This window comes from Centruroides vittatus, unplaced genomic scaffold, assembly GCF_030686945.1.
Source record: "Centruroides vittatus isolate TY-2023 unplaced genomic scaffold, ASM3068694v2 contig_693, whole genome shotgun sequence".
NCBI lineage: Eukaryota > Metazoa > Arthropoda > Arachnida > Scorpiones > Buthidae > Centruroides > Centruroides vittatus.
In genome coordinates this window covers 10382-38182 of record NW_027122437.1, presented here as the reverse complement: position 1 = coordinate 38182, position 27801 = coordinate 10382, and the positions used below count along the sequence as shown (strand labels likewise).

The 27801-nt window shown below is 34.0% G+C and overlaps 2 protein-coding genes and 1 long non-coding RNA gene across 3 annotated transcripts; all 3 read right to left on the bottom strand.

The window, feature by feature from the left end:
* Window positions 1-11024: 11024 nt before the first annotated feature.
* On the bottom strand, window positions 11025-11786 carry LOC136980316 (uncharacterized). Its single transcript, XM_067276408.1, has 4 exons — window positions 11510-11786; window positions 11379-11447; window positions 11219-11308; window positions 11025-11153 (listed from the first exon to the last, which is right to left on the bottom strand). Exons 1-4 carry the CDS (start codon window positions 11606-11608, stop codon window positions 11031-11033), a joined length of 381 nt encoding a protein of 126 aa, XP_067132509.1. The 5' UTR covers window positions 11609-11786; the 3' UTR covers window positions 11025-11030.
* Window positions 11787-17775: 5989 nt separating this feature from the next.
* LOC136980314 (flavin-containing monooxygenase 5-like) lies at window positions 17776-22140 on the bottom strand. The gene is made up of 2 exons (XM_067276407.1): window positions 21472-22140; window positions 17776-18623 (listed from the first exon to the last, which is right to left on the bottom strand). The coding sequence occupies exons 1-2, from the start codon at window positions 22102-22104 to the stop codon at window positions 17778-17780; spliced, it is 1479 nt and encodes a 492-aa protein (XP_067132508.1). The 5' UTR covers window positions 22105-22140; the 3' UTR covers window positions 17776-17777.
* Window positions 22141-26443: 4303 nt separating this feature from the next.
* LOC136980313 (uncharacterized) lies at window positions 26444-26964 on the bottom strand. Its single transcript, XR_010881534.1, has 3 exons — window positions 26825-26964; window positions 26665-26754; window positions 26444-26599 (listed from the first exon to the last, which is right to left on the bottom strand). It is a non-coding gene; the product is annotated as an uncharacterized lncRNA (long non-coding RNA).
* Window positions 26965-27801: the final 837 nt, after the last annotated feature.

Here is a 27801-nt window from a genome sequence, read left to right as displayed (position 1 = left end):
CATGAAAAAAAATACTTCGGTCATTATGCGTCAGAAACAAAAAAAATTACAAAAACTTTGAGTAATTTTCACTAAGATGGTTCAACAGATGGTAATGGCAAGAAAATATCGTGTATAAACATCTTCATGGTGAAGAAAAAATTACCGATTTGTTAGCAGCTAATCAGTGAATAAAGACAGAGTGGCCGAAAATTTTTGCTGAATATTCACTCTAAGATATTTGTAATGCAGATGAAAGGACTCTATCTTTGTGCTATACCTGAGCATATTTGTTTTAAAAAAATCTAGCAACGAGTTGCGTAACTTTCCTGGCTGTCATGATATTTTATTTAAAAAATAACTTTTATATTATTAATAATAATAAATTAATTAAATTCAGTGTGTCGTCGTCTGTTATAAGATTTTGTTATAAGAACTTTTTATATTTTTAGTTATTTAAAAATGGCAATAGGGTAGATATGAGTTTTATTTTTTGTAAAAAACTGTAAATGCTAACAAGTAAAATTTTTAATCACAATGCCTCATCCTCTAGATTAGCGATTCTCAACCTTCTTAGCTTCGCGACCCCCCTCACATTGCACTAATTTTATGCATTAAGAAAATACCGACAGTATAAAAAATGTAATACAACTATTCCTATTATTTTATGTCGTTGCGTTTATAGCGACGAGTATGAACATGCATGTATGACCTGTACATACATGAGCAAGTTACAAGTTCGAACTTGATGTGTACGTGCTCTTTGTAATTTGATTCACGTATGGAAAAAATTTTAAATGGAAAACAAATGCAGCCATCACATTAATTTCTTTTTTTACGTGTGAACTTATTGTAAGTAAAACGTTTATAAGTTTATAATAAATGATTTTTTCTCATAAAATGATTTCATTATTGTCTCGCGATTCCCCATTTAATATCGCCTCGACCCCCAGGTTGAGAAACGCTGTTCTAGATCTTTAACCACTAAAACGTAATAGCATCAATTCCTCTTATATATAAGGTACCATGCCAAATTTAGTTTCTCGATATTCTGATATTAAATAAAATAAACGCCAACAAACACATACACACACAGACACGTGGAATTTTTTTGACTTTTTTGGATTCAGAGTGTCTGAAAACACGGAGACTTGCAATAACATCGGAGAATCAAATTTGACACGATTTTAATACTTTACCTTGTTATGTATACATAACAGCCGGAAAAATAAAATGATACTGCTAAAGATTTAAATTGTTCGAAAGAGCGAGTGACAGTTGTTTTTGTGTTCGTATGAAGGGTGAAAAGCGGCACCTTTTGGTGATCAGAAAAAGTACGAATCCTCGGTATTTTAAAGGTGTCAAAAGTTTGCCTGTTGTTTAGTTTTCTAATATAAATGTTTGGATGTCAATTCTCGTTTTGAACAATTGGTTAATTAAGTAAAATCCGGAATTAAAAAAGGTCTTGTTACTGGAGAAATGCACGGTACAAATAAGCAATTTGCCCTTAAGGAACATCAAAATGATATACTTACCTTCGAACACTACATCGTTATTTCAGCCAGGTGCTTAAGATATCGTACGAACTTAAAAAGCTTATTACTGTAGACAATACACTTTTAGATTATAATGCGTAACTTATAGCTGACCTTGATGACGTTTAAAATCAATGTAACTGCAAAAAATTTCCTTTCTCGATGCGTTGGATTTGCTAGCAAGATCCAAGATAACCATAGAAAACTGCTTCCAAAATGGTGGATTTTCTAAAGTAAATGCTGAAACTCCAGCAATCGAAGAACCTGACTTTACAGGTTAAATTTACGAAACAATTCTAGTTGGTATGCCTAAAGAGAAATTTGAAAATTGGTTGGATGTAGAGAGTAATATTGAAGTGGCGGCTACAGTGAGTTGTATGGGAAATATGTCAAGATATTGCTGATGAGAACTCTCAATTATTAGAAAAAAATAATCTGTCTTATTTACAGAAAAACTTTCAGAAATTCCTAAAACTAATGCTTAGATGCAAGAGGCTCTACGAATTTTTCGTCGTGGTGTGAAAATAAATAGCACAAACTTCGAAAAGCATTATAATTGTGAGAATTATATTCATAGTAAACGCAAACGAACGACGAACAACGCTTGATAAGTTTTTTAAATAAATTTTATATTTTAGACTTGATAAACACTAATGTTGTGTGTTTTTTCTTCAAAGACACTTGGCAAGTTTTCTATCAGATATCTTTATTTATTCTCGTCGATACGGTACTGCTTCTGTACACGTTTCGGGCCTTGCCCCTCCTCAGTCAACTGTTGATTATCTTTTTTTAAAAAAGAAAAAATGTAAAATCTTGTTAACCGTATACATTACGGTTGTAAGAAGTTCATCAACTATAAAAAGTGCATTATAACTTTAAAAGTTCGCTGTAAGACATAAAAATATATTGCAAATATAAAAGATTTTTAAAGTTGTTTTCGCCTCTTTTTTTCCTTCCACCCCCTTTTTTTTGACGTTTACGTTGGTACGGTTAGTGCTGCCACGTATGGTGTTCGCCGCCTTGTGGTTGTTTACCAAAGCGTTTTTGCAGGCTCATTTTTTCAAAGAAATTGTTTTTTCCCAAAATATTTTGATTTATAATATATTAAGCCAGTTGTCGTTTATTTTAAGGCTTAGGTTTTTATTTATATTGTCTTTACTTTTTATAATTTCTATGGTTTCTTTAAACTTCCGGTTGTACGTTAATTTTTCTTTATGCAGTATTTTGACGTTATCTTTGTCTATGTTGCAGTTATTTAGAGTACAATGTTCGTAGAATGCAGAATTTCAGGACGTACTCTACTCTACATTGCAGAATTTTGTTTTATAAAAACATTGTACTCTAAATAACTGCAACATAGACAAAGATAACGTCAAAATACTGCATAAAGAAAAATTAACGTACAACCGGAAGTTTAAAGAAACCATAGAAATTATAAAAAGTAAAGACAATATAAATAAAAACCTAAGCCTTAAAATAAACGACAACTGGCTTAATATATTATAAATCAAAATATTTTGGGAAAAAACAATTTCTTTGAAAAAATGAGCCTGCAAAAAAGCTTTGGTAAACAACCACAAGGCGGTGAACACCATACGTGGCAGCACTAACCGTACCAACGTAAACGTGAAAAAAAAGGGGTGAAAGGAAAAAAAGGGGCGGAAACAGCTTTAAAAATCTTTTATATTTGCAATATATTTTTATGTCTTACAGCGAACTTTTAAAGTTATAATGCACTTTTTATAGTTGATGAACTTCTTACAACCGTAATGTATACGGTTAACAAGATTTTACATTTTTTCTTTTTTAAAAAAAGATAATCAACAGTTGACTGAGGAGGGGCAAGGCCCGAAACGTGTACAGAAGCAGTACCGTATCGACGAGAATGAATAAAGATATCTGATAGAAAACTTGCCAAGTGTCTTTGAAGAAAAAACACACAACAGTAGTGTTTATCAAGTCTAAATTATAGAACAAGACACGGTTTCATAAAACAAATCAAATTTTATATTGTTTTCGAAGACAGTTGTTTATTATAAACTAGCAGGTAGGCCCGGCATTGCTCGGGCAAAAGTAACGATAGCGAAAATTAAAATTATTACTTTGTAGTCACAAAAGAAAATGAGTAATTTCATCAACAAACTAAGTATTTCTAAAGAAAGATCGAATTTAAAAATCGAATGTTCTAATATTGTTCGATTTTCACGACGTGTTCTGATTATATTGTTCAATTTTCATCGAATGTTCTAAAGAAGAAAGGTCGAGAAAAACCGAATTAATGTGTTTAAATTTGAAAATTGAATATGTTCTAACATATTACTCTTTTTCTTTCTTTCTTCTTTTTCTCCAGCGCCGGTAAATCTTGCACATCGCTTTCTCTTGTTCTCCATTGTCACGTAATACTTCTATTGTTGACACTTCCATTGTTATTTAACATTTCCATTGTTACTTGACACTTCCATTGTTACTTGACACTTCCATTGTTACTTGACACTTCCATTGTTACTTGACACTTCCATTGTTACTTGACACTTCCATTGTTACTTGACACTTCCATTGTTACTTGACACTTCTATTGTTACTTAACACTTCCATCAACAATGGAAGTGTTAAGACTTAATCCTGTCCCTCTCCCCCGTGGGGAGGAATTTCGAACAATCCCTTTTTAGTGTGCGTCCTCGTGACGTACCCTAACTGTGTACCAAATTTCAACTTTCAACTCCTAACCGTTTGGGCTCTGCACTGATTATTATTATTATTATCAACTCGTCTCGATTATATATATACTAGCAGAGGAGCAGGGGTTCTTCAGGGTAATCCTTAACCCTCCCTCTCCCTTGCAGGGAAGAATTTCAAAAATCCCTTCTTAGTGTGCATTCTCATGACATACCTTAACTGTGTACCAAATTTCACCTTTCAACTCCTAACCATTAGGGCTCTGCGCTTATTATTATTATCAACCCATCTCAATTATATTATAAGATATCAACCCATCTCAATTATATTATAAGATATCAACCCATCTCATCTCAATTATATTATAAGATAGAAGATGCAGAATATATAAATCAGTAATGTTGAATTAAGTGTACAGTTTCAGATGAATATAAATTGTACAGTTTCAGATAAATATAAATTGTATAGGTATCATACTGTGATTGTTTGTAATAAATTCAGTTCTGAAATGAAAACTTGATGTCTTCTGTTTAATGTTATCATTTGATTTTTATTATTAAAAAGTGATTATAATAAGCGGATCCCACTTACATAAACATTTCTCTCGGCGGCCACTAATAAAACTTTTTAAAAACAATCATCGTGTGTTTGACCAGACTCTCAAGGTAAGAGGCCGGGAGTGAGAGACGGCCCCAACATATGTGGCACAGACCGTCCGTGAAAAATTTCTGCATACTTGTTTGCATGGGTGTGATTCCGAGTTTCTCGAAGGTTTGCGGATTGCCTCTTCTCGCTGAATACTGTGCATGAGCCTTGGCAGGGCCGGATTAACCAATAGACACATTAGACAAATGTCTAGGGCCCGTAATTCGGAGGGGCCCGGCTTCAGTGCAGAATCTTTTTCTGTTTTAAAACGAGTTAAAAATTATTTAAGAAATTCGATAGGACAGGAAAGGCTGTCTTTAACAATGCTTACTAAAGAAAGAGACACTCTCAAACAACTAGATTGATCAATTTTCTGAAATGAAAATCCATAAACGAAAATTTTAAATATTTGAAAGGCTGATTAATGGCTAAAATTATATACAGTGAGACCCCACTTAACGCTGACTCAATATAACGCGGTCTGTTTGACGCCTAAAAAACGCTCAGAATTTACGCTGATTCAAATTCACGCGGTATTTCATTGATTCATATATAATACAATTATTCCCAAACACGAACCAATCAGCAAAAGGTGGCAATTCGTCGTAGCGCTGTACTTTCCTTAAATCTATGTTTGTTTTGTTCAATTTTGGGAAAAATATAACATCTTGGATGCCATGGGAATATCGACTTCTCTTGGCAAGAATTAACTGATGAACGGAGAACGGAGAACGCATGAACGGAGTGTGGAAAAAGTTATGACTGGAGGTATCCAAGAATTTTCATCGAGAAGAGTCTATCGCTGTATCGTTAGGTTGACAAAATTGTCAACTTAATCGATACAGACATAGACAAGCAGGATATTGGGGAGTTACTGCAGGTTTCTGGTAAGCGCCTTACCAACGACGACTTCAAGAACTGGCAGAACAAGGAATTCGTGTAGAACTGGTAAATAGAGATTCTGAAGACGAAGAACCAAAGAACTTGCTACAGATTTCCTTAGGAAAAGTTTGGTAACGATAACCGAAATCGTTGATCAAATTGTAGCGAATGATCCAAATTTTGATAGGAGTGCCAAAGCAAAACGAGGCATTTTTGATGCGATCTTCTGCTACCGACATTTGCTTAAGGAAAGAAAAAGAAAGCGACCAATGAAACTACAGGACTTCATCGCAAAAAACAAGTTTATGTTATTTAACATATATTATTATGCGAAAATTTATATAAAAATAACTTAAAATTATAGTAAAATTGCTTATTTTTTGGTCGCGTGTTCCCCTATCCCTATTTACTCTATGTTAAAATGGTCTCGTTTAACGCTGTTTCGCTTAGCGCTTTGTCGTCTAAGAACGCATCCCCCGCGTTAAGCGGAGTCTTACTGTACTGTACATTTCTCATTGTACCAGAAACTCTTTTGTTGTACAATTATTATTGTATTAGTGTTTGTATTCTCTATTATTAATAAAAATTTAAAGTGACATTATTTAAGATTTGTTTACAAACAACTTATTTATATGGGGCCCCAATTTAAATTTTGTCTTCGGCCCGCTAGAGGCTTAATCCGGCGCTGAGCCTTGGCACAGGAATAGAAAATGGCTTCTTTCAGTGAAGAAGATGGTGGGCTCGCTATAGAAGAAAAATTAATACTGTTTATTCTTTCTCAGATACAGGAAACAAACGTCAACTGATCACAGGAATAGAAACATTTCAATGTCGAAATGGAATCAAATAGCTTTATAATATGACATCAGCATCTCCCGTTGCTCGCGTGGGTGTGGTCGTACTTAATTAACGAGAGCGAGAAAACAAGAGAGAGTGGAACTTAACGAATTTGATTACAAATTATACAGGCTGCAGAACCTCTTCTTGATATAACGCAATTTAGCCTAAGCCTCGCTATCTGTTTTTTCGCCACAATAGAGTATCCGCTATCCCTTAGATAACCTGCCATGCCAAAATCACGATTAACCATACTATAATAGCGTAACAACCTAGAATTATTCAACACATTCCTCATCTCCTGTAGTACCAATTCTATACATCTCAATACTATGGACGGTATTCGTTCTTATCATCTATTAATTTGTTTCTCAACAACGATATCGCCGAATCCCAGACACTCCAGCCGGTTTTTAAAATCCAGTTATCATGATTTGCTTTCCGCTTTGGTCCACGTTCTTTCCATACTGATTCTGGGTAGCATGTCCCTAAGTAATTCCAGATCCTTACATAATACTAAAACCGCTTTTATTAAAAAAGTTTTCAACGGTACCCCTCCGGTTTCCCATAAAACAACAACATTCGATGCGTGAAATCTGAGGCCCAACATTTTCTTTAAAAATTCTCTATGAATTGACTCAAAGTTGTCGACATTTGCGAAACCCCAGATCTGAGCACCAAAAGACATAACTGTTTGATATAACTGTTGAGTCAAATAATCTGAAAGAATATGAGGAATGTGAGGATAACCCTGAATGTTAAATAATTTACATAATTTCACCAAAGCGCCTTTAGATTTCTTCGTAGTGATCTCAAAGTAGTTTTTCATATTTAATCCAGAAACCAGATACTTATATTTTTCAGCTATTTCAATTTCTTCTTTATCCACAAACCATTTAAGTTTACTTGATCTTTTACTACCATTATCTTAGTTTTTTCTCAATATTAATTTGCAAGTCCATATCAATTGAAAATTTCTGCAGACCATCAATTGCCAACTGCAATTCTAACGGGTTGTCAGCCACAATCACCACATCATCTGCATACAAAAGAACTTTAATGTAAGTATTATTTCCTAACCATAAACCATTAAATTTTGAAATTTCATTCAATCTATTTGCCAGACTATCAATATATAAAGAAAACGGTAAAGGACTCAACGGACATCCTTGCTGAACTCCTTTGTTACAGTAGAAGGATCTCAAGAAGTTCCACTAAGCAACATAAATGCTGACGTATTCGTGTACATTGATCTTACTATTTTGTAACTTAACCTCAAATCAGAAAAGTCTCCTCCATAATTTCAGATGATTTACTGAGTCAAATGCAGCCCTAAAATCTACAAACAAGTATACACCTTGCGATGTTAAGCCCTTCTTTTAACAAATTCCATAAAACAAATGTATGGCTCACTGTAGAATACCCTTTGCAGAAACCCTCTTGCATCTCTGACAAGATTTGTTCACTCTCTGCCCATAACAACGAAATTTTAAATATGATCATTGAGAAAATTTTACTAAAACTGATCAACAGCGCTATTCCTCTATAATTACTTTTATCGTTTACATCTCCTGATTTTAAAATGGGGAAAATTCTCACCATTTTCCAGCTGTCGTGGTAAATTCCGGTTACCAAAACTTCGTTAAAAATGTTCAACAGTTTCTGGCGTAGTCGCTCGTCTGCCAACCCGTGCCGTAACTAGGACGGTTCCAGTGGTTCCCAGACACAGGGCGTAGACCTTGGGGGGCGCAGAAATGACCTGGACCAAGTTTTGTGTCATAGTTTTGGGGCGTAGTTACAGATCCTCGCACCGGGCGTATGAAAAACTAGTTATGGCGCTGCTGCCAACTTCCGACATTCCATCGGAATGCCGTCCGGGCCAACTGCTTTACCTGACCTGCCCTCTCTCAAAACAGAATCTAGTTCTTCATGAGAAATATCCATATCTAGAAAACTTACAGATTTGGTGTCTAAACAAACAAATCATTGACTAGATTATCACTGAACAATAAACTTTTCAAGTGTATAAACAAATCAGTTTTAATGTCCTCCAAAATGCAGAATTTACTCCTACCTTCCAGTTTACGGATACACTCCCAGAACGTTTGGCTAGACTTACAGTTTAAAATGAGTTGATTAAAACTACTCAGATATTCCTGTTTATACTTTTACAAAGCGCTCTGAAATTTTGTTTCAATAACAAATATTCTTCTAATTTCCAGTCTTTTCCAAGTCTTCTCCATATCCTCGGCTTATTTTTCAAATTAACCTTTTCTTCCAAACACTCATTGTAAAACCACCCTGAATTATATGTAGAGAAGCGCTTAAATCCTTTTTCACTGTTTCTAAATTTTTCCACTATACCGGACATCATGACAGTAAGTTAATTTAATTCACTTGTTCTATCATAAAATTGCCTGTCTCAACAAATACCTTGTATTTCAATTACAAACGCCTCCTGCCATTCCTTTTTCTAACGACTATTAAACTAGACCGGTTGTATAGCATAGCCCTTTTTCAGTCTTTTGGCAGAAATTTCTAGATGTAGCATCATATGATCAGATTCAATACAGTCATCTATACTAAAATGCTTTATCTCAGCTGCCAAACCGTATATTCTGTTGACGTAACCTATTAAAACGCAAAAAAAAACCGCATCTAAAATAGTATAATACAAGCCAAGTTTTTCACCGTAAGCCTTAATCCTGTCCATCTCCCCCAGTGGGGGGAATTTCGACATGTATATTATATAAAAACACGTGCGTATTCGAATGCAACGTTGTTTCAAAATTTCAAAGGAAGCGGTAGGAACAAACGAACGTTATACTTTATTTATATAGATAGATACAAAATGATCTGCTTTAGTACATTCTCACTGAAAAGCATAATGCCTCACAGAAAAGCAAAGTCGTCAGAGGGTTAGGTCGTCAGAATTAGCGCCATCTGTTGGACATAAAAGCCTTAATCCATATATAAAGATATTTTTGGAAGGGGGAAATGGTTGTCTTCACATATGCCACAAATTTTCGCGGGAGTGTATTAAACAACTTTCCAAAGTTTCATGGCAATCGGATAAATGGTGTAGTAATGCATGAAGGACAAACACACACACAGACAACATACATTCGTTTTTATATATATAAATTAATAAGATCAGAAATTGTTTTTATAACAAAATCACATAACAGATGGCGCCACACACGCTTCTATTTATTATATCGTAGTTAAACACACATAAGTTATTTTCTAGATAAAAGCCTACAAAGTTGCGCTACTCGTTTATGGGGGTTTTTGACTATAAAAAGAAATTTTTTGATTCACTAACACAAGGTGTGTTATCGTTTCAACACTTGCGGTAATAGTAAATAATAATTGTAAGAAATACAAGTGTCTCATTCCCATCAAAAATAGACAAAGAAAACATGCCAGGAAGTGCACGAGACTGATATACAGAAACTGCACCATTACATGTGTACAAATTGGGCACTATATGCAGCGTCCTGGATAACAAAAGTAAATTAATATGAACTAACCTTTTGTTCGTCACGCCATCAACACAAATTTCATTAAATACCTGCCGGTAAGAATTATTAACATCGCTTTCTTTAAAAAAAGGAACATAATTAACTTTTTGTGATTACCATTAAGACAATGGCAAGAAATATGTTTAGAAAAAGCGAATGTTTACCTTTAACTTATGAATTTATATAAATTTAAAACAGAATAAGTAAAAAGTTGCAATGGAGAATGTTGTTGCTAGAACGAATTTACAAATTGTTTGCAATAATTTAATTCATTAATTATACATTAATTTGATTTATAAATTGCAAAAATATCAATATACCGATTGACGAAACAATAAACAATCGACAATACAAATAATAAGAATAAAATATGACAATCGGGCGTCTTATTTGTTTGACTTCATTTAATGCGGAGAGACGAAATACGCGTCTCCGGACTAAATGGGGGCGGAAACGAAAATCCTCCGAGCCTTACCTCCTCGTGGTGCCTCCGGGTAGCTCCTTTCTGCCGCACCGCCCGCTCGGGTTTGACCAGAAAATTTTTCTTCAGGTAAGTTTACAGGATTCTTCTTTTTCTTCAGGTAGGTTTACAAGATTCTTCTTTTTATCCTGGTCAGCGACGGACAGTCGGCAGTTGGAGATATAGTAAACAAGGCAGAGGGTAGATTTTTCCTCCCCGTCGTGTCTCTACCTTGTTGTGGTGGGAAGGCTTGGTGACCTGTGCTGCAGTGTCTCGATGGGATTTCTCATTGGTGTTGCAGCCGGATCCAACTAAGAGAGACATACGCCAAATACGACCAAGCAAAAAAAAATAATAATAAATAAAATAAAATAATAATAATAATAGGGGGTGTCGTGAATTTTGTTTAGTAATTTCAGTGTGCTACCAGACAAAAAAGTTTAAGAAACACTGGTTTAGACAGCCAAATTCTGTTAATATGAAAGAGTACAATTAATGTGCCGTCATATTTGTTGATACATCGAATTGTTTGCTTTTTGATGAACACCTTTTTTGTCCAAGAACGCCGGTTAACTGAATTACGGAAGATAACACCGAATAAAGAGCACTCACCATCTGTAAGTTAATTACGACATTATTATGACATTTGTTCATTTCTATTACATCATAATAAAACTTACTCTGATCACAAAATTTTTCTTTACGAAAAAGAATCCATTCATACATATTCCGAAAGGTCTTCCGCCAAATTTTTTCATAAAGTCGATAATCTGTGTTCAAGACAAAACATATTTCGTTAATAACAATATTATATTTATGTTTTTTTAAATACTTTCTTACTTTAAATTTATATTTCAAAGGCAGATTACTAGAAGAGAATCTTCCCACAGAAATGTAATTATCGTACATCTGAAATAAAGACGAAAACACGTTTATAAATGCTAATTATTACGATAATACAAAATACTTACAATTGAAGTTAGAATCGATAATGCCCTAGAGACTGCAATACATCCAATTAAGAGAATCACGGCTATAATTATTGTGGCATTTTTTAATACTGGTACCATATCCACAAATATGGCGCCGTACAATAAAAATCCTGTCACGTAGATAAAATGAGCATAGATCGCCGGAAGGAGAACATCCAATTGATTATTAAGAATGATGAAAAAACTTTGTATTTCAAGATGCTTGTATATGAAACTGTCCAAAAACGAATTTAACGAAACGTCATCGTTTTTTCTTTCCGCCAATTGACAAGTCATCACGACATATCTTTTTCCCAGAATTACGAAAATTGTGACAGATACGGCAAAAACCGAACCTATCTGTCCGACACAGTAAAAGGTCCATATTGACAGAGATAGCGTACAATAGAATGCTTCCATTTCACCAGAATTTGTAAGTAAATGGGAATAACAAACAGTGAATAACAGTACAGAAATTGTTATCATAGTGAAATAAAATAGTGCAAGTATTTTAATTAGGTGTGACTCTATTTCCATTTCTAATTGGTCTTCTCCTCCGTAACTGCTTTTAGGAAAGTGAAGCGACAATTTTCTTCTTTTCGTGACGCTGAATTGATAAGCAACGTACATCGATGATATTAATATAACAAAAATTGCCTGTTTGCCGTAAGATTGGAACAAAGAAATGATTTCGCAACAATAAACCGAATCCATTGTGGTAATTAATGTTAAATGAATGACAATGTACCACAAAAATACTTCTATGATTCGAGTATACCAAAGGAAAGTTGTTGAAGAGGCATTTAGATGACAGCACGGATGGTACAAGTCTACTCCAAATACTTTAACAGCGGAGAGTAATGAATGCGTGATACGTGAAAGACAAGCGTGACGTTCAGAATAAGAGGAGTCAGGCATTGTTTATGAACTGGTTTGTTACTGATTCCAGAATCTTACGTAAAAAGTAAATCTTAAGTGCTTAAATGTGTTCGAAGAGCGTTAATGCCACGTCCGAAGAACAGTGACCTAGTATATAAACCACTGAACATTGGAACTGATGCAGGTTTGTGCCATATCATTGGGTTAGTCATGTGAGGTTACCTGTGTTTTATTCACAAACGTAACAACTAAATAAAGGCCAGCTTTTTCATAGAAAATCATCCCTGAAAACATCGTTCCTCGCAGATCGCCGAAGAACTGTTCGCTTATACACTATAAAACTGAAATTTCAATAGGAAAATACTAAATAATTTTGAAGTTTGTTCTGAAACGAAAAGAGCCTTTTTGACTTCACAAGTGGTCAAACACAAGCTTTCAAGTCTACAATTTCCTTTATATTAAAGCAGAAACTCTTGTGTAATACATTCTTTGTAAAGCATTAAAAGCATTCTTTCAAGAATCGAAGAATGGTTTTATGTGAATTGCTTAATCAAAATGTTATCATCATTTTACGTGACACGAGAAAACATTCTCATTTAATATTATTACTTGCTGTTCTAGAGAAATCCATAAATATTTCATTATCGTAAACGCTGAACATGCGCTTGAAGTATTTTCTTAAAATTTTAGTTTATACACGTGGTTTAATAGCTGAAATGTTCGTTTATATATTCTCCTTTATAATTCATCATTGTTTACACTTTCTCTATAACAGATAATGCTTAATTAGCTTATATAATACTTTAAGATATGGGCTTACCAGCGGCGAAGCGGGTCCATTTTTTAAACACTGGGCGTTCGGTAGCGGCACAGGCTGGCTAGGTTGAGTTTTTCGGGTCCTTACCACGTCTGTAACGCCTAAATATATTTTAGTTACTTTTAAAAGACCTCCCGGAAGTCATTATTTCTGGTGTAACGAGCATCTTAAAGACATGCGACTGTAATTACGTGACAATTACGTCACATTTTATCATGGGGCTATATACCCTAGAAGGTCATGCCCAACTAGCTGATACAGGACAAATTCTTACCTTATTGAAATGCGTATTAATTGTAGGCTCGTTTGAGATATTTGTATTAAAAAGTGAAATATACGAATAAAAGATTTAACGAGTTTTCTAACTTTTCCGGCAACAGTAGATGGCACCATTTGTTACGGTATTTTACTTTAAAAACATTTTATATTTTTAAGAATTTCAAAATTGCAAAAAACTCAATTTTGAAGGGGTTTTATATAATATTGTAAAATGCTAGTAACTAGTGAAATTATCATTAAGTCTGACCCTACGAACGATACACATATCCCTTCTATCTCTACACCCCTCGTCGTTTAATCACCAAAATTTACTAGCATCGATCCCCATAATAAACAAACCTCCCTGCAAAATTTCATAAATTATGTGCCACTACACTACACTAGGGATGTCCAACTTGCAGCCCACTTTATACTTTTATGCGGTTCACTGCAGCCTAAATTTTTTAGATACATTTTCATTTATTTTGGTAAAGTATGTCATAAAAATTATTCTCGTTTCAATGGATACACTTTGATGTCGTAATGATGTAATTGGTAATATAATATGTAGCTGCTTAATCAAAAATGTTGTTGTCATAGTCTGTCATTTTGATTGTTTCAGTTTGAAAGATTTTTATAATCAATTATATTTGTTATTAAAATTTGATATTCACATTTTGAAGTTTTTAAAAGCGTATATTTATATAAATTACCTTTGCGGCCCGCTGAATATACCTAAATTTTTAATTAGCCCATTAAAAAATATATGGACAATCCTGGATTACGTACTATTTTTACAGTATTTTTTGGATGTGTTGTTAATAGACAGGAAACATTTATACAATCAAAATGGAGGAACGTCGTCATTTTAAATCTATCTGAAAATTGTTCGGCCATTTACTCAACCCGAGGAAAGTTTCTTGCGTGATGTTTCGTATTGAATGTACTGTATATTCGTTTTGGTATTTGTCTTTTAAATTTCTTTGATAATACCTGTGAGATCCGCCAGAGTGGTAACCGTTTTTAATTACAAAACACGACCACCACTTATTGGGCTCCGATCGCAAGTCGGTTTCTCTAAGTAGGATGGTTTCTTTAAGATTATATTTATTTATCAGGAGTTCGCGAAAACCCATGAATGACGTTTTCTTCTGACACCAGTTAACCTTTAAACTTAGCGGATTAACGCTCTTTAAAACCTCGCGGAATAACGAGTGGAGGGTCGCGAGTAAGTTTGGAAAGGTGCTGGAAGGATTTGAGTCATTGATGAATCCATTTAAACAACAACAAATAAGATTTAATGAAATGAATAATGGATAAATATAACAAACGATCCAAATTAAAACTATATTAACTCTAAATTCTAACCGCGTGAGGGAGAGTTGACAAAAATTTCCCGAGTTTTATACTACCTTGACAATATGTAGACTTGACTTTTGGTTGCAATTCAATCTTCTAAGGGAAAGTTCATTTCTAAAAGTTCTTGATTTCTCTTCTTTTTCACAAGGTATGTCTTGGCTCTTCTACTAGGCATATTCTGCCTTCGGTTCGGACTTAAGGACGAGGCTTATGGAGCACCTTCACGTCTTTTCTCTCTCTATTTTCTCGGTTGACTCTTAATTGATATGGGGAGAACTCCGGGGTTTCTTCTACTTTGGAAGAAAGTTCTGGTAGGACTCGTTGGTTATCTACTTGGAGAACCCTTCTGGTTAACTCTTACGATGGAAGCTTACGGCGTACTCCTCGACTGTATATGGAGAACTCCTAGCTTGTCCTTTACTGCACGGAAGCCTTCGGTGAACTCCCCGATTTAGGCGCGAAGCTTGATAATAATCTTCAGTTCTACGCGGTTTTGGGGTAAAATCTGGAAACAAAGTCTCGGATGACGTTGAAACTTGACGATGACAGTGGTGATAAAAACTGTTGAATTTCCGTTTTAACGGAAGGGGGGCAGTTCTTCCCTTTTACATTAGCACTAAATTCGTTTAAATTAATCCTTTTCTCGATTATTGAATACAATCTTCAGTTACTATAATTAAATCCACGTAGGATAACATCAGTCAAAAAGTATTTCTTAAATGATATATTTGATAAACCTTGGTTTAAAGATGGGGGATGACAAGAAAATAGAAGATGAGTAAGTTCCTTTATCATTGACAAGGAAGTTCCAAACGGAAACGTCCTTTTTTGCACAAGATTAAGTTTAAACAAGTTTAAAAAATTATTTATCGAATAAAGATATAATATTTGAAAATCTTTTCTCAATAATTTAAAAAAATATAAATCGTATTCTTACATACCGATTCAAATTGTGTGCCATAGGAAATCATCAATATACAAAAGCCTACAAATGGCAAAGAAAAATTAATCAAATGCATAAATATCTCTAACGACTGAATTATTAACACAGGTAAAAGATGAAGACAGTGTTCGTTGTGTACAGAATAATAAAGAATTTGGATGATTGCGGCTCACTCAATTAATAGAATTCTCCTTCAAATTTATGTCAATACCCGTTCAATATTAAATTATTAACGATATTTGTAGCATTAAAAAAAATTAAGTAAGATATTTTTCTCCTTGTGGGCATTAAGAGAGCCGTTTTAATCTTGCAGAAGTCGATAACAGATGACTGAACAATTAAGGTGTCATCCCTGCATCTCTGAAAGATTTGGTTTAATGTAAGTTATGAAAATGTGTCATGGTACTGTGTTGCATAATTGAGTTTAATATGTAAAAGTATTGATTTATATACTGTATACTGTTGTACATTATAATTGTTTTAGAATGTAAAGATGACTATTAGAGGATTTTTCTAATTCGTACTTTTTTCAGGTGGATTAATTTTTTAGCCTTAAGAACCTTAATCTGTTAATTGTTAACGTTTGTTTATGGCAAAATTAAATTATACGAGAGAACGAAAATGTTTTCCTCGTAAAAACACGACAAACTGATTGAAAGAATTGCAGAATATCAATCAGCATTGAAATAAATCCCCAGTATCGTTAAAAATGAAATCGAAAAAAAAAGTGACGACTGACATAAAGAAATCTATCGATTCAAGCCGTATAAATTTTAACGGTTACTTCGTCCCGTAATACCAGATTTTGTAGTAGTAATATAGCAAATTAGTACGCTTAATGCTGCATAATTTTGGTTGTAGTTAATATTAAAATTATTTATTATTATTTTATATTTTTCTCGCTCATCGCAAAAAAAAAATAGTTTACAAGCACGAACAGCTTGGGAAACCCCATATCGACTACATTGGACTGCAATTTGAAAAGATCGTAGATCTATAAATTTCCGCTGTCTTTGTCTATCTTTCCTCAATTTCGAGAACGAAGTTAAATATATGAAAGACGAGACCAGATATGAAAACCTTAGAGGCAGGAGGCTCCATTAACTATAGAAGAACTTCCGGAACGAACCGAAAGTCAAGTTATTTCAATTCATAAATTTCCCACGAAAAGACAGCTCTGATGACCAGCAATACTCTGTTGCTATTGGAAAAAGCATGACATACATTACTAATTAGATCAAAGTAATTCGACCAAAAGTAGTCGTTGACCTCCTCCTTGAAGAGAAAATGGTCAACGACTTCGAATTAATACAGGTGTACTGTACATTAAAATTTAAAAAGTGATCAGTGTTATTTGTGATGGACCCGCATGTGATAGAAGTTGCTAATCTTAACGTCCGAAACACTTCGTGTAAAACTTGTTTGAAGAAAAATATCTTGTAAAAATGCTCGTATAACTCCTTGTATGTGATAATAAAGTATTTAAGTTTTGGCAAAAGATTCCTACATGCTGCCATATGTGGTAATTCGATACCTTATAATTCATAATTTAAATGAATTTATAGCTGTTATAGATTAATATTTATTTATGTAGAAAGAAAAACAGGACGTGCTTATTAAATGAATAGATATCATTTCTTTAATGAAAACGAAAAGAAATTAAATTCATTAAACTTGTTCAATAGTATACCTGATATTGTGGTCAGGAAAACGTAAATAGTGTTTATGTTATATTCATCCGTTGCAGAAAGAGTTCCAAATGTTTGAATATTCAGTTATTATTCATAAAAAGATTTTTCAATTAAGAATTAAAATTTTATTATACAGACTATAGAATTTACTTAAAATATAAACAGGTTTTACCAAACAGAAGAATCATAAAAGCAGTAAGCAGTTACGTAGGTCTTCAGTACTTACTTGTTAGTCCGTTTACGATGTCGTTCAGCGACGTCACTCTCAACTAACTCCGAGACAGACTATAAACGATTAAGGCCAGTTTTAGTAACTTAAAATTATACATTAAACAGTCGTTTCTCGTAATTTACAATGGCTTCTCTGGCACCCTCCCAAGGACGAGGTCCCTGCAGTCTATATTGATAAGGAAGTATAGGACCCATCAAACAAGCGTAAAATAATTTAGGATCGTTCCATAGCATCCGTAACAAGTCGGGTTTGACTCCAAGTTTTTCTGCCAATTCGTCCTCGTAAGTTTCTGTCACGAAGATTTTGTTGCCTTTTCCGTATATTTCGATTCTAACTTGTTTATAATTGGATATCCAATTTAACATTTCTTGTCTGGCGGGTAACTGTATTTTTCCCAGAAATAACTGCACGTACCACACCGATTGCTTCTCGATAATCGGAGTTAATCCTTTCACAACTTCGATAAACCCTATAAATGCCATGGTGGGGTGTTTACAATCGGGACGCACGATGTTCAAATATAAATCGGAGGGATGAACGGGCTTTTGCAAGAAGGGAAACTCGATTTCGTATCCCGTGCCGAAGACGATGACGTCAAAAGGCGTGACGTGGTCCTCCCCTTCGAACACGACTCCGCCCGAAGTGAATCGTCGAATTGCTCGTTTGATTTTTATTCGTCCGTTGATCAGATGAAACGGGAGCAAATCGTTTACTGTGGGAATTATTCGGAGTAATCTTTTCTCGAGTGACAAGTTAAAGTGCGATGAGTTTAACCGTTCTTGCAACATTCTTTCCATAATTGTGTTTGTAATAAATCTAGGCAAATATTGAAAAGCTAAATTATTAATTCGGCTTGCAGCAGCGGCGTCAAACGGTTGGCCTCCAGGTCCGATTCGTGAAATTAACCGTGCGCCTTTTCTGCTACTCATATAAACCTGTTTAAAATAATTATTAAAATAAGATCACTTTTAAGCAAAATTTTAAAATATAACCTTAACTAAGTTATAATTCTATGTTTAATATAACCGATGCAGCTTCATATCGGTAGCGTAAAAAACTGAAAATTAGTGAAATTCAGAAATATTTTACATTCATAAAATTGAAAACAACAAGGAGGCCAACCAGTGGCCAGTCGGTTCCGTTCCACGAACACTGGAAGGTTGCGCAAATCGTGGTTCGCAGGACGTGGAGTTTCCTGCGTTTTCTTTACGTCTGAACGTCTAAATAGCTGCCAGTTTCCGTTACAAACACCTCCCGAAAGACATTTTCCCTAGACAGATCGTTCCAGTGTTTGGTTGCCGTAAGCAAACAGAAAACAAGATGGAGCTGATCGAATAATTTTTTAAATAATTTGAAAACACTATACAGTATAACCAGCAGTTATTTTATTGTGATATCGTCACAATGCTGTGCTCCAATTTTTGATCGTATTTTTTTAATTAATTTAATTTAAAATATATGCTCTCCACCTTTAAATTAGCAGTGTCCTACCCTGAATATCGTACTTTCCCTTCAGCAATCGAGTCGTGCCAGTCATCTATCTAACTTGTTTCGAGGGGGGGAATTTTTGAATTGAAATAACGTGACTTTCGGTTTGCGTCAGAAGTTATCACACAGTTAATTGGGCCATCCATATCTGGTCTTGTCTTTCATCTATCTAACTCCTTTAACGAGATTAAGGAACTACAGTGGAGATTTATAGGTCTACAGTTTTTTTCAAATTTAGGCCCATTGAAGAATAATGGTATTAGATAACTGAAATCTTTATTAAGAAACACAATAAGATGAAACAGCGGCGTCGACGTATTAATTTAGATTGGTGACTCCCACACTGGTTGCTACCGCTCTGTTGACAGTAGTAGAAGACTCAAAATGGCTGGCAGGCAAAGAGGATAAAAATTCATTGCGTCAGCCCTAAAAGTTTGGGAGACAGTGATTTAGACTATACTCTATTTTAGCAATTTTACGTATTCATGCGATGAAATTATAGAATGAAAATCGATTTCAATTTATAAGTTGTGAAAAAAAAACTTATGAAGACTCCGACATTTGTCTGTCTTATGAATTATACATATCTTTTTATAAAATATATCTCTAATTTTTAAAATTATATATTTCATTATAATTATTAGACTATAAAGCAATCGTCCTCAGCTGAACGCTATTCCTATTAAAATTTTCATCAATATAAAAAAATTTGTACACACTTGCAAACGGTTGTAAGATATTTAAAACGCGGAAAAACAAGAATTCAATACACAGAAGAGTCATTTATATCAACTTTACGAAGAAATAATACAAAAATTACTCAATAATATTGATAAAATTGAATTTAATTTGTAAATGTACCATTTGATTTTCATTAAATAATTAAATTAAAAAATTGAACTTTAACAAATTAATTAGAATTATTAGCGAAGTTGAGGCCGAAGTTTTCAACGCAAAAACGTGTACGTCGGACGTTCGGCGCCGCTTTCCTGTAAGCCTAGAAGTTTGACAATGGCGTTTGGAAAGTCAGTGTAATCGTGCTCGACGTGCCAAATGCCATTGTCAAACTTCTAGGCTTAAAGGAAAGCGGCGCCGAACTTCCGACGTACACGTTTTCGCGTTTAAAACTTCGGTCTCAACCTCGCTATTGATGATTCGTATCGTGACGTCGAATGACGAGGCGATCTTGGCGCCACTAACCGCTGAAACAATAGTCCTGTCGTTGATTGGTCGGGCCTTCGACTTTCTTTAACGTAGGAAGTTACCATCTGTTCCTGGCTCTTGCAGGGTAGCTTATAAAATAATATGGGGCAAATATGAGTTCGAAATTCTGTTCGTGAACCAATTTGTTCGAAAAGTAAAACGTTTCAAAACCGAGGTTTGACTGTATTTTTGATTTTCCAGAAAGGAAACGAATTTCTTTCATTTTGAAATACCGTATTTTCTGGCGAATAAGACGACTTTTTAACCCAGGAAAATCTTCTCAAAAGTCGGGGGTCGTCTTATACGCCGGAAAATACGGTTACTTCTCACATTTGTTATAAACAAAGACTGTAAATATTTACCACTACCAGTACATGGACGTCAGCAGAAAATCTTTAAGAAAACTTGCAGACAAACAATTGGATTGCAATTTGAAAAAAATTGTAGACTTATAAATTCTCACCGTCGTTCCGTCTTTCCTTAATCTCAACAACAGGGTTAGATTGGTGAATGTTAAGATCAAATATGTAAAGCTCAGGGACAGAGGCCCCTATTAACTGTATGATAACTAATACACCTACAACTGCCGTAAATGATCGGGCTAGAATCTAAATTAATCAATTAAATATTATACTTATTAATTTTAATAAGAGATGGCGCCTAACGCCTAACTCTACTGCCAAATTCACTTTTAGTATATAATCATATATCCAAATTTAGTCCGATCATTTACCACAGTTGTAGTTGTATTTGCTTATGATATCGGGTTTCGTTTGATGTGTATATTTGTATGGTAGCTTCCGACGCAAACTGGAAGTCACGTGATTTCATTTCAAAACTTTTCCCCTGAAAAGAGTTAGATAGTTGTCCGGCATGACTCGATTGCAAAAAGTATGATGTACAGGGGCAAACCACTACGGAGAACACACAGACAAAGCGTCTCATGGTTAAAGTGTAGGGTTACGTATCTCAATCACGTTTACGAGTATAATTTGTGTAATTATTATTTGATTTCAGGATAGAACAAGTGTCTCTTTTTCTAATCCTTTGCGAACGCTCTCGGCCACGAGTTTTATTTAAATTTTAACTCACCAAACTTGCAACGCCACAAACATCCACGGCTACATCAGCAGCAGAATTTCCCGTTCCGACAATCAAAACCCTCTTATCCTTAAATTTCGATGGTTCTTTATAATGGTGAGAATGTAAGACGTCTCCTTGAAACGTCTCTCGACCTGGAAAACTCGGATAAAACGGTTTACTGTAACTTCCCGTGCAGACCATAATGGCGTCGTAAACGTCTTCCTCTTCTACGTTCGTGTCGATCACTTTGGCGACGACTTTCCATTTTCCAGTCGAATCGAAATCTTCTGTCTCTTTGACGAGAGTCACTCTTTTGCCGAATCGTACGTGTGACGTCAACGAATGCTTCTCCGCGTATAAGCGGATATATTTGTAAAAATCGGCGTGAGGCATAAATACGGGAAATTCGGCAGGAGGGGGAAGGTCGCTGAAAACACTCATTTCTTTGCTACTGTTCATCACGGTGCTTTTACTTACAGATGCCACGTAAGGGATATCTTCGTCTCGATATTTCCATAAGCCTCCAATGTCCTTTGTGATTTCATAACAAGTAACTTGAATATTTTCTTCCTTGCATGCTTTAATCGATGCCAAACCACTTATTCCCGCACCTATAACGGCAACTTTCTTACTAGAATCCATTTTAACTCTGACAGAAATTATCGCGTTACGAACGTACTTATCTCCTACAATCACTAACAATTTATTCTAAAGAAGTCCAAAGTAAGCTTTTCACACTGAAAAAAAATGATAAAGAATAGCTTATCGAACATGCTTATCGAAATGAGCTTATCGAAATGAATTTCAATAAGCTGTTTTGACGTGTTTGAATATTATCTCTTTATATATATATATATATATATACTAGCTGACCCGCCACGCGTTGTTGTGGCTCAAAATGTATCTATTATAAATGTATAACACTTCCCCTGCGGGGGGAATTTCAAAAAATCCCTTCTTAGTGTACATTCTCTTGACGTACCCTATTAAAACGCAATCAAAAACGCATCTAAAATAGCATAATAAAAGCCGAGTTCTTCACAGTAAGCCTTAATCCCGTCACTCTTCTCCCGCTGGGGAATATCGAAAAATCCCTTTTTAGTGTATATTCTGTTGACGTAACCTATTAAAATGCAATTAAAAACGCAAAAAACCGCATATAAAATAGTATAATAGAAACCGAGTTCTTCACGGTAAGCCTTAATCCTGTCCATCTCCCCCACTGGGGGGAATTTCGACATGTATATTATATAAAAACACGTGCGTATTCGAATGCAACGTTGTGTCAAAATTTCAAAAGAATCGGTAGGAACAAACGAACGTTATATTTTATTTATATAGATAGATAGAAAATGATCTGCTTCAGTCCATTCTCACAGAAAAGCAGAATGCCCCACAGAAAAGCAAACTTAGGTCGTCGGAAGTTAGCGCCATCTGTTGGACATAAAAGCCTTAATCCATATATAAATATATTTTTGAAAGGGGAGAAATGGTGTAGGGGTATGAAAAATAGATAGTAGCCGATTCTCAGACCTACTGAGTATGCATATCAAATTTGGTAAAAATCGCGTAAAGCCGTTTCGGAGGAGTACGGTAACTAACATTGTGACACGAGAATTTTATATATAAGATATACAGTCAAACCTGTTTTTATGCGCTCTTTTTATGTGCGATTTTTATTTGTGCGATTTTTTTTAATGCGAATTTTTAATTTGTGCGGTTTTTTTTGTGCGATTTTTTATTTGTGCGGTATAGTTGGCGACTAGTCTCGTGCGATTCGTCATGTCTCACGTTGACTTATTATAGCTAAATAAACTTATCATAGCATAAATGAACTTATTATAGTAATATTATTGCATGAATATGCGAAAAATGAAATAATTTCCTTTCTAAGTCAACAAAACATCACCTGGACAAAAATATGTAAAACAGACGATAGACCAGACGATGCAGTCAAGTGCTGACATCTGTTGTCAATAAATTCTATTTCGTACGGTTTTGAGTTATTTTCTATGTGAGACTTCTTTTATGCGGTCCCTATTGACCGCATAAAAAAAATATTTTTTTTAATTGTGTTGCGAAAACTATTTTTTATAGCCACTCGTGAAGTTTCGTGCGATTTTTTTTTATGCGTTTTTTTTAATGCGGTCCCTATCCCCCGCATAAAAACAGGTTTGACTGTATATCTGATAATTTAATTTCGTAATTTGTGAGATGTAAATTATCAGCTCTCTTATTTTTTTTCCTAGAATGAGTATACAAAAGCAATGTAATCAAAATTAAGAAAAAACGACTTCTGTGAAACTGAAAACTGAATGATAAAAATATTTAAAAATCCAGCCATGAGTTGCTTAACTTTCCCGACAACATTTAGAACTACTTCTTAAAACTTTTTGTATTTTTAATTATTAAAAAAATTGCAAAAAGCTTAACTTTTAGCGTAGGGATGGGTTTTATAAAAGATTGTAATATAAACCATAAAATTCTCTATCATTTTGACGTCATGAATGATGCATTTGATGTGACATAAACAAATGCATCTTTGAAGACACAACGAATTATCGGATTCTCTACAGATTGTTTGTGATTTACGGGCGATCTGCCTAGGAGAAATGCCTTTCGGAAGCTCTTTCGAAGACTAACTGGCCCCTACTTGTCATGACGGGCTGGCGAGGCAGAAACCCACTACCGAATTTCCAGTGTTTAGAGAACGGAACCGCTTTGCGGCTGGTGGATAGTCTCAATCTGATTGAGACTGTCTATTTCTAAACATCGGTCGCCAAATTTGAAAAAGATTTTTGTGTTTCCTTTTGTTTAATTTAAATTCTTTTCCTCGAGTATTTGATTAGAACATCTCAGGAATATAATTTTTACGGTGAAAAGAACAACGGTGAAAAGGAGGACAACATGAAAAGTTTTTTCTTTGTAAAAGTCGTATTTATATTTTTATTTTTTTCATTTATAAGAGATAAAAAGAAATTAAATGCAATAGAATATTTAATTAGAACATCATTAAAAATTCAGATTTCAATTTTCGTTAAGAAGGTAAAATTTTAATACATTTTTTGAATTTAAAGCTAATTCAATGTTATTTAGTTAACTAATACAAAACGAATATTTTGTATTTATTTCAATCGTTAAACTTACATTCTAAATGCCGTTCCGTAACATAAAATATAGTTAGAGAACGCCTTTTCATTTAATGTCAACAACAATTAGAAGTTTAGAAAATTTTTGCATAGAAAAAGCATTACATACTAATACCACCTTATGAAGATCGCGCGCATAACCATTTTGAATTAAGATCACTCGAAGATTAGCAGGACGAAGCTGTTTTCAATACTGACATATGCAAAAAATATTTATAAACAGGATACTTTAATTAAACAATACTAATATGGAATTCTTTTGTTATGCAGGATTTTAAGTGGCATATTGTCGTCTGCGTAGTTCACGACAAACAAATCATAACTTAATTACAGGAGTTCCGAGAAAAGTACAGCATTTCTACTATCTCAGTGATTACACAGTATACTTCATAAAGTATTTCTACCTTTTGAAACAGCTGGCGTATCTGTGATAAAAAGTTTTCTAAATGCACACATTTTATCGAACATTAATTCGATTGATGCGGTCTTAATTGATGAAATGTCCGGAATTAACGATTCATTGAGTTTTGATGCATCAATTCTTGTAAATTTGTAATTTAACAGAAAATTGATTAATTAACCTCATCAATAAAACGTTTAGACCAGTGGTTCTCAAAGCGGGTGCCGCAAGTACGCCACAAGGGTGCCACGAAATTTTTAAATAATTAAATTAAATTACTTAAAATAATGGAATTAAAATATTAAATTAAATAAATAATTAAAACAATTATAAAAAATGAATATTGGTTTTTTCTACTAATCTTGTTACGTCGCCACTTGTCTCAGTGACTCGGTAATTGGCGATACGTAAATACTAGGAAAAAAAACGAACTAGTTACTAGTTGTCTGTTCTTCTGTTCCTGCAGCGAGTAGAAGTGCAATATAAATGCGTTGAATGCAGTAATTGTTTTTATTATTGTTATATGTTCAGACAATAACGAAAAAGCATCATATAAAAATATTTTTCTTCTTTACAACAAAAAAAAATAAATTATTAACGTGTAATTAAATTTTATAATAAAATATTGAAGTTAATTATGTCGTTCAATATCATGAATAATTTTTTCATTAAAAAAAAGAAAACGTGACGATTCTAATGATCAAGAAGTGGTTACTGGTAGCAAAGCTAAGGAATCAATTAGCACTAGTAAATCATAAAAAATTGAGAGCTCATTTTATCACCAGATACCTTTATAATACAGTAGAGAACCGAAGATCGGATTCAATTGGGAACTGGGGTTGTTCAGATTAGTGATTTGTTCCGATTACCGATTATGTATGTACAAATAAATACATTAACCTGTCCGATGTTCAAATTTTTCTCCGTTGCGTGTCGCTTCGTGTTGAATTTTCGTCGATTTTAAACCTAACGAAAATTTTTATAATAATAATCGAGGCTATCGTATCGTTAAAAATTATTTCTGCATTTTGTACAAACAAAATAAATATATTGAAGAATATAAAAACATAAAAATTATACTTTAGAAGTAAATTTAGTATCAAAAACGTTCGATTCAGCACGACACAGTCCGACTGAAAATCGTTCCGATTACCGGCGATTCCGATTACCGGGGTTCCGATTAACGAGTCTCTACTGTAATAACTTTTGTTTTGAATGTTTTTGTGTTGTTTGGAAATAAACTTACTTACTTTAAAAAACTTTTATTTTTTTCAAAGACTTTTCATTCTTCATATCTTTACTAACCGTAAAAAAGCAAAAAAAAAATAATAATAAATAAAATAAAATAATAATAATAATAGGGGTGTCGTGAATTTTGTTTAGTAATTTCAGTGTGCCACCAGACAAAAAAGTTTGAGAAACACTGGTTTAGACAGCCAAATTCTGTTAATATGAAAGAGTACAATTAATGTGCCGTCATATTTGTTGATACATCGAATTGTTTGCTTTTTGATGAACATTTTTTTGGTCCAAGAACGCCGGTTAACTGAATTACGGAAGATAACACCGAATAAAGACCACTCACCATCTGTAAGTTAATTACGACATTATTATGACATTTGTTCATTTCTATTACATCATAATAGAACTTACTCTGATCACAAAATTTTTCTTTACGAAAAAGAATCCATTCATACATATTCCGAAAGGTCTTCCGCCAAATTTTTTCATAAAGTCGATAATCTGTGTTCAAGACAAAACATATTTCGTTAATAACAATATTATATTTATGTTTTTTTAAATACTTTCTTACTTTAAATTTATATTCCAAAGGCAGATTACTAGAAGAGAATCTTCCCACAGAAATGTAATTATCGTACATCTGAAATAAACACGAAAACACGTTTATAAATGCTAATTATTACGATAATACAAAATACTTACAATTGAAGTTAAAATCGATAATGCCCAAGAGACTGCAATACATCCGATTAAGAAAATGACTGCTATAATTATTGTGGCATTTTTTAATACTGGTACCATATCCACAAATATGGCGCCGTACAATAGAAATCCTGTCACGTAGATAAAATGAGCATACATTGCCGGAAGGAAAACATCCCATTGATTATTGAGAATGATGAAATAACTTTGTATTTCAAGATGCTTGTATATCAATTTTTCCAAAAACGAATTTAACGAAGCGTCGTCGTTTTTTCTTTCCGCCAATTGATAAGTCATCACGACATATCTTTTTCCCAGAATTACAAAAATCGTGGCGGCTATGGCGACACCCGAAAATATCTGACCGACACAGTAAAAGGCCCATATTGACAGAGATAGCGTACAATAGAATGCTTCCATTTCACCAGAATTTGTAAGTAAACGGGAATAACAAACAGTGAATAACATTAAAGAAATTGTTATCATGACGAAATAGCATAGTGCAAGTATTTTAATTAGGTACGATTCCATTTTCAATTCTAATTGGTCTTCTCCCCCGTAACTGCTTTCAGGAAAGTGCAGCGATAATTTTCTTCTCTTCGTGACGCTGAATTGATAAGCAACGTACATCGATATAATTACTATAACGAAAATTGCCTGTTTCCCGTATGTTTGGAACAAAGAAATGATTTCTCCACAATATACCGATTCCACTGTGGTAATTAATGTTAAATGAATAGCAATGTACCATAAAAATACTTCTATAATTCGAGCATACCAAAGGAAAGTTGTTGAAGAGGCATTTAGATGACAGCACGGATGGTACAAGTCCACTCCAAATACTTT

Excerpts from the sequence above, each read along its gene's own strand:
- LOC136980314 (XM_067276407.1), bottom strand. The coding sequence starts at position 22,104 with ATGGATTCTAGTAAGAAAGTTGCCGTTATAGGTGCGGGAATAAGTGGT. Across the intron at positions 18,624-21,471 it reads TTTGTGGCGTTGCAAGTTTG|GTTTATATGAGTAGCAGAAA; the intron begins GTGAGTTAAAAT and ends TATTTTAAACAG.
- LOC136980316 (XM_067276408.1), bottom strand. The coding sequence starts at position 11,608 with ATGGTACCAGTATTAAAAAATGCCACAATAATTATAGCCGTGATTCTC. Across the intron at positions 11,309-11,378 it reads CTTTGAAATATAAATTTAAA|ATTATCGACTTTATGAAAAA; the intron begins GTAAGAAAGTAT and ends TCTTGAACACAG. Across the intron at positions 11,154-11,218 it reads AGAAAAATTTTGTGATCAGA|ATGGTGAGTGCTCTTTATTC; the intron begins GTAAGTTTTATT and ends ATTAACTTACAG.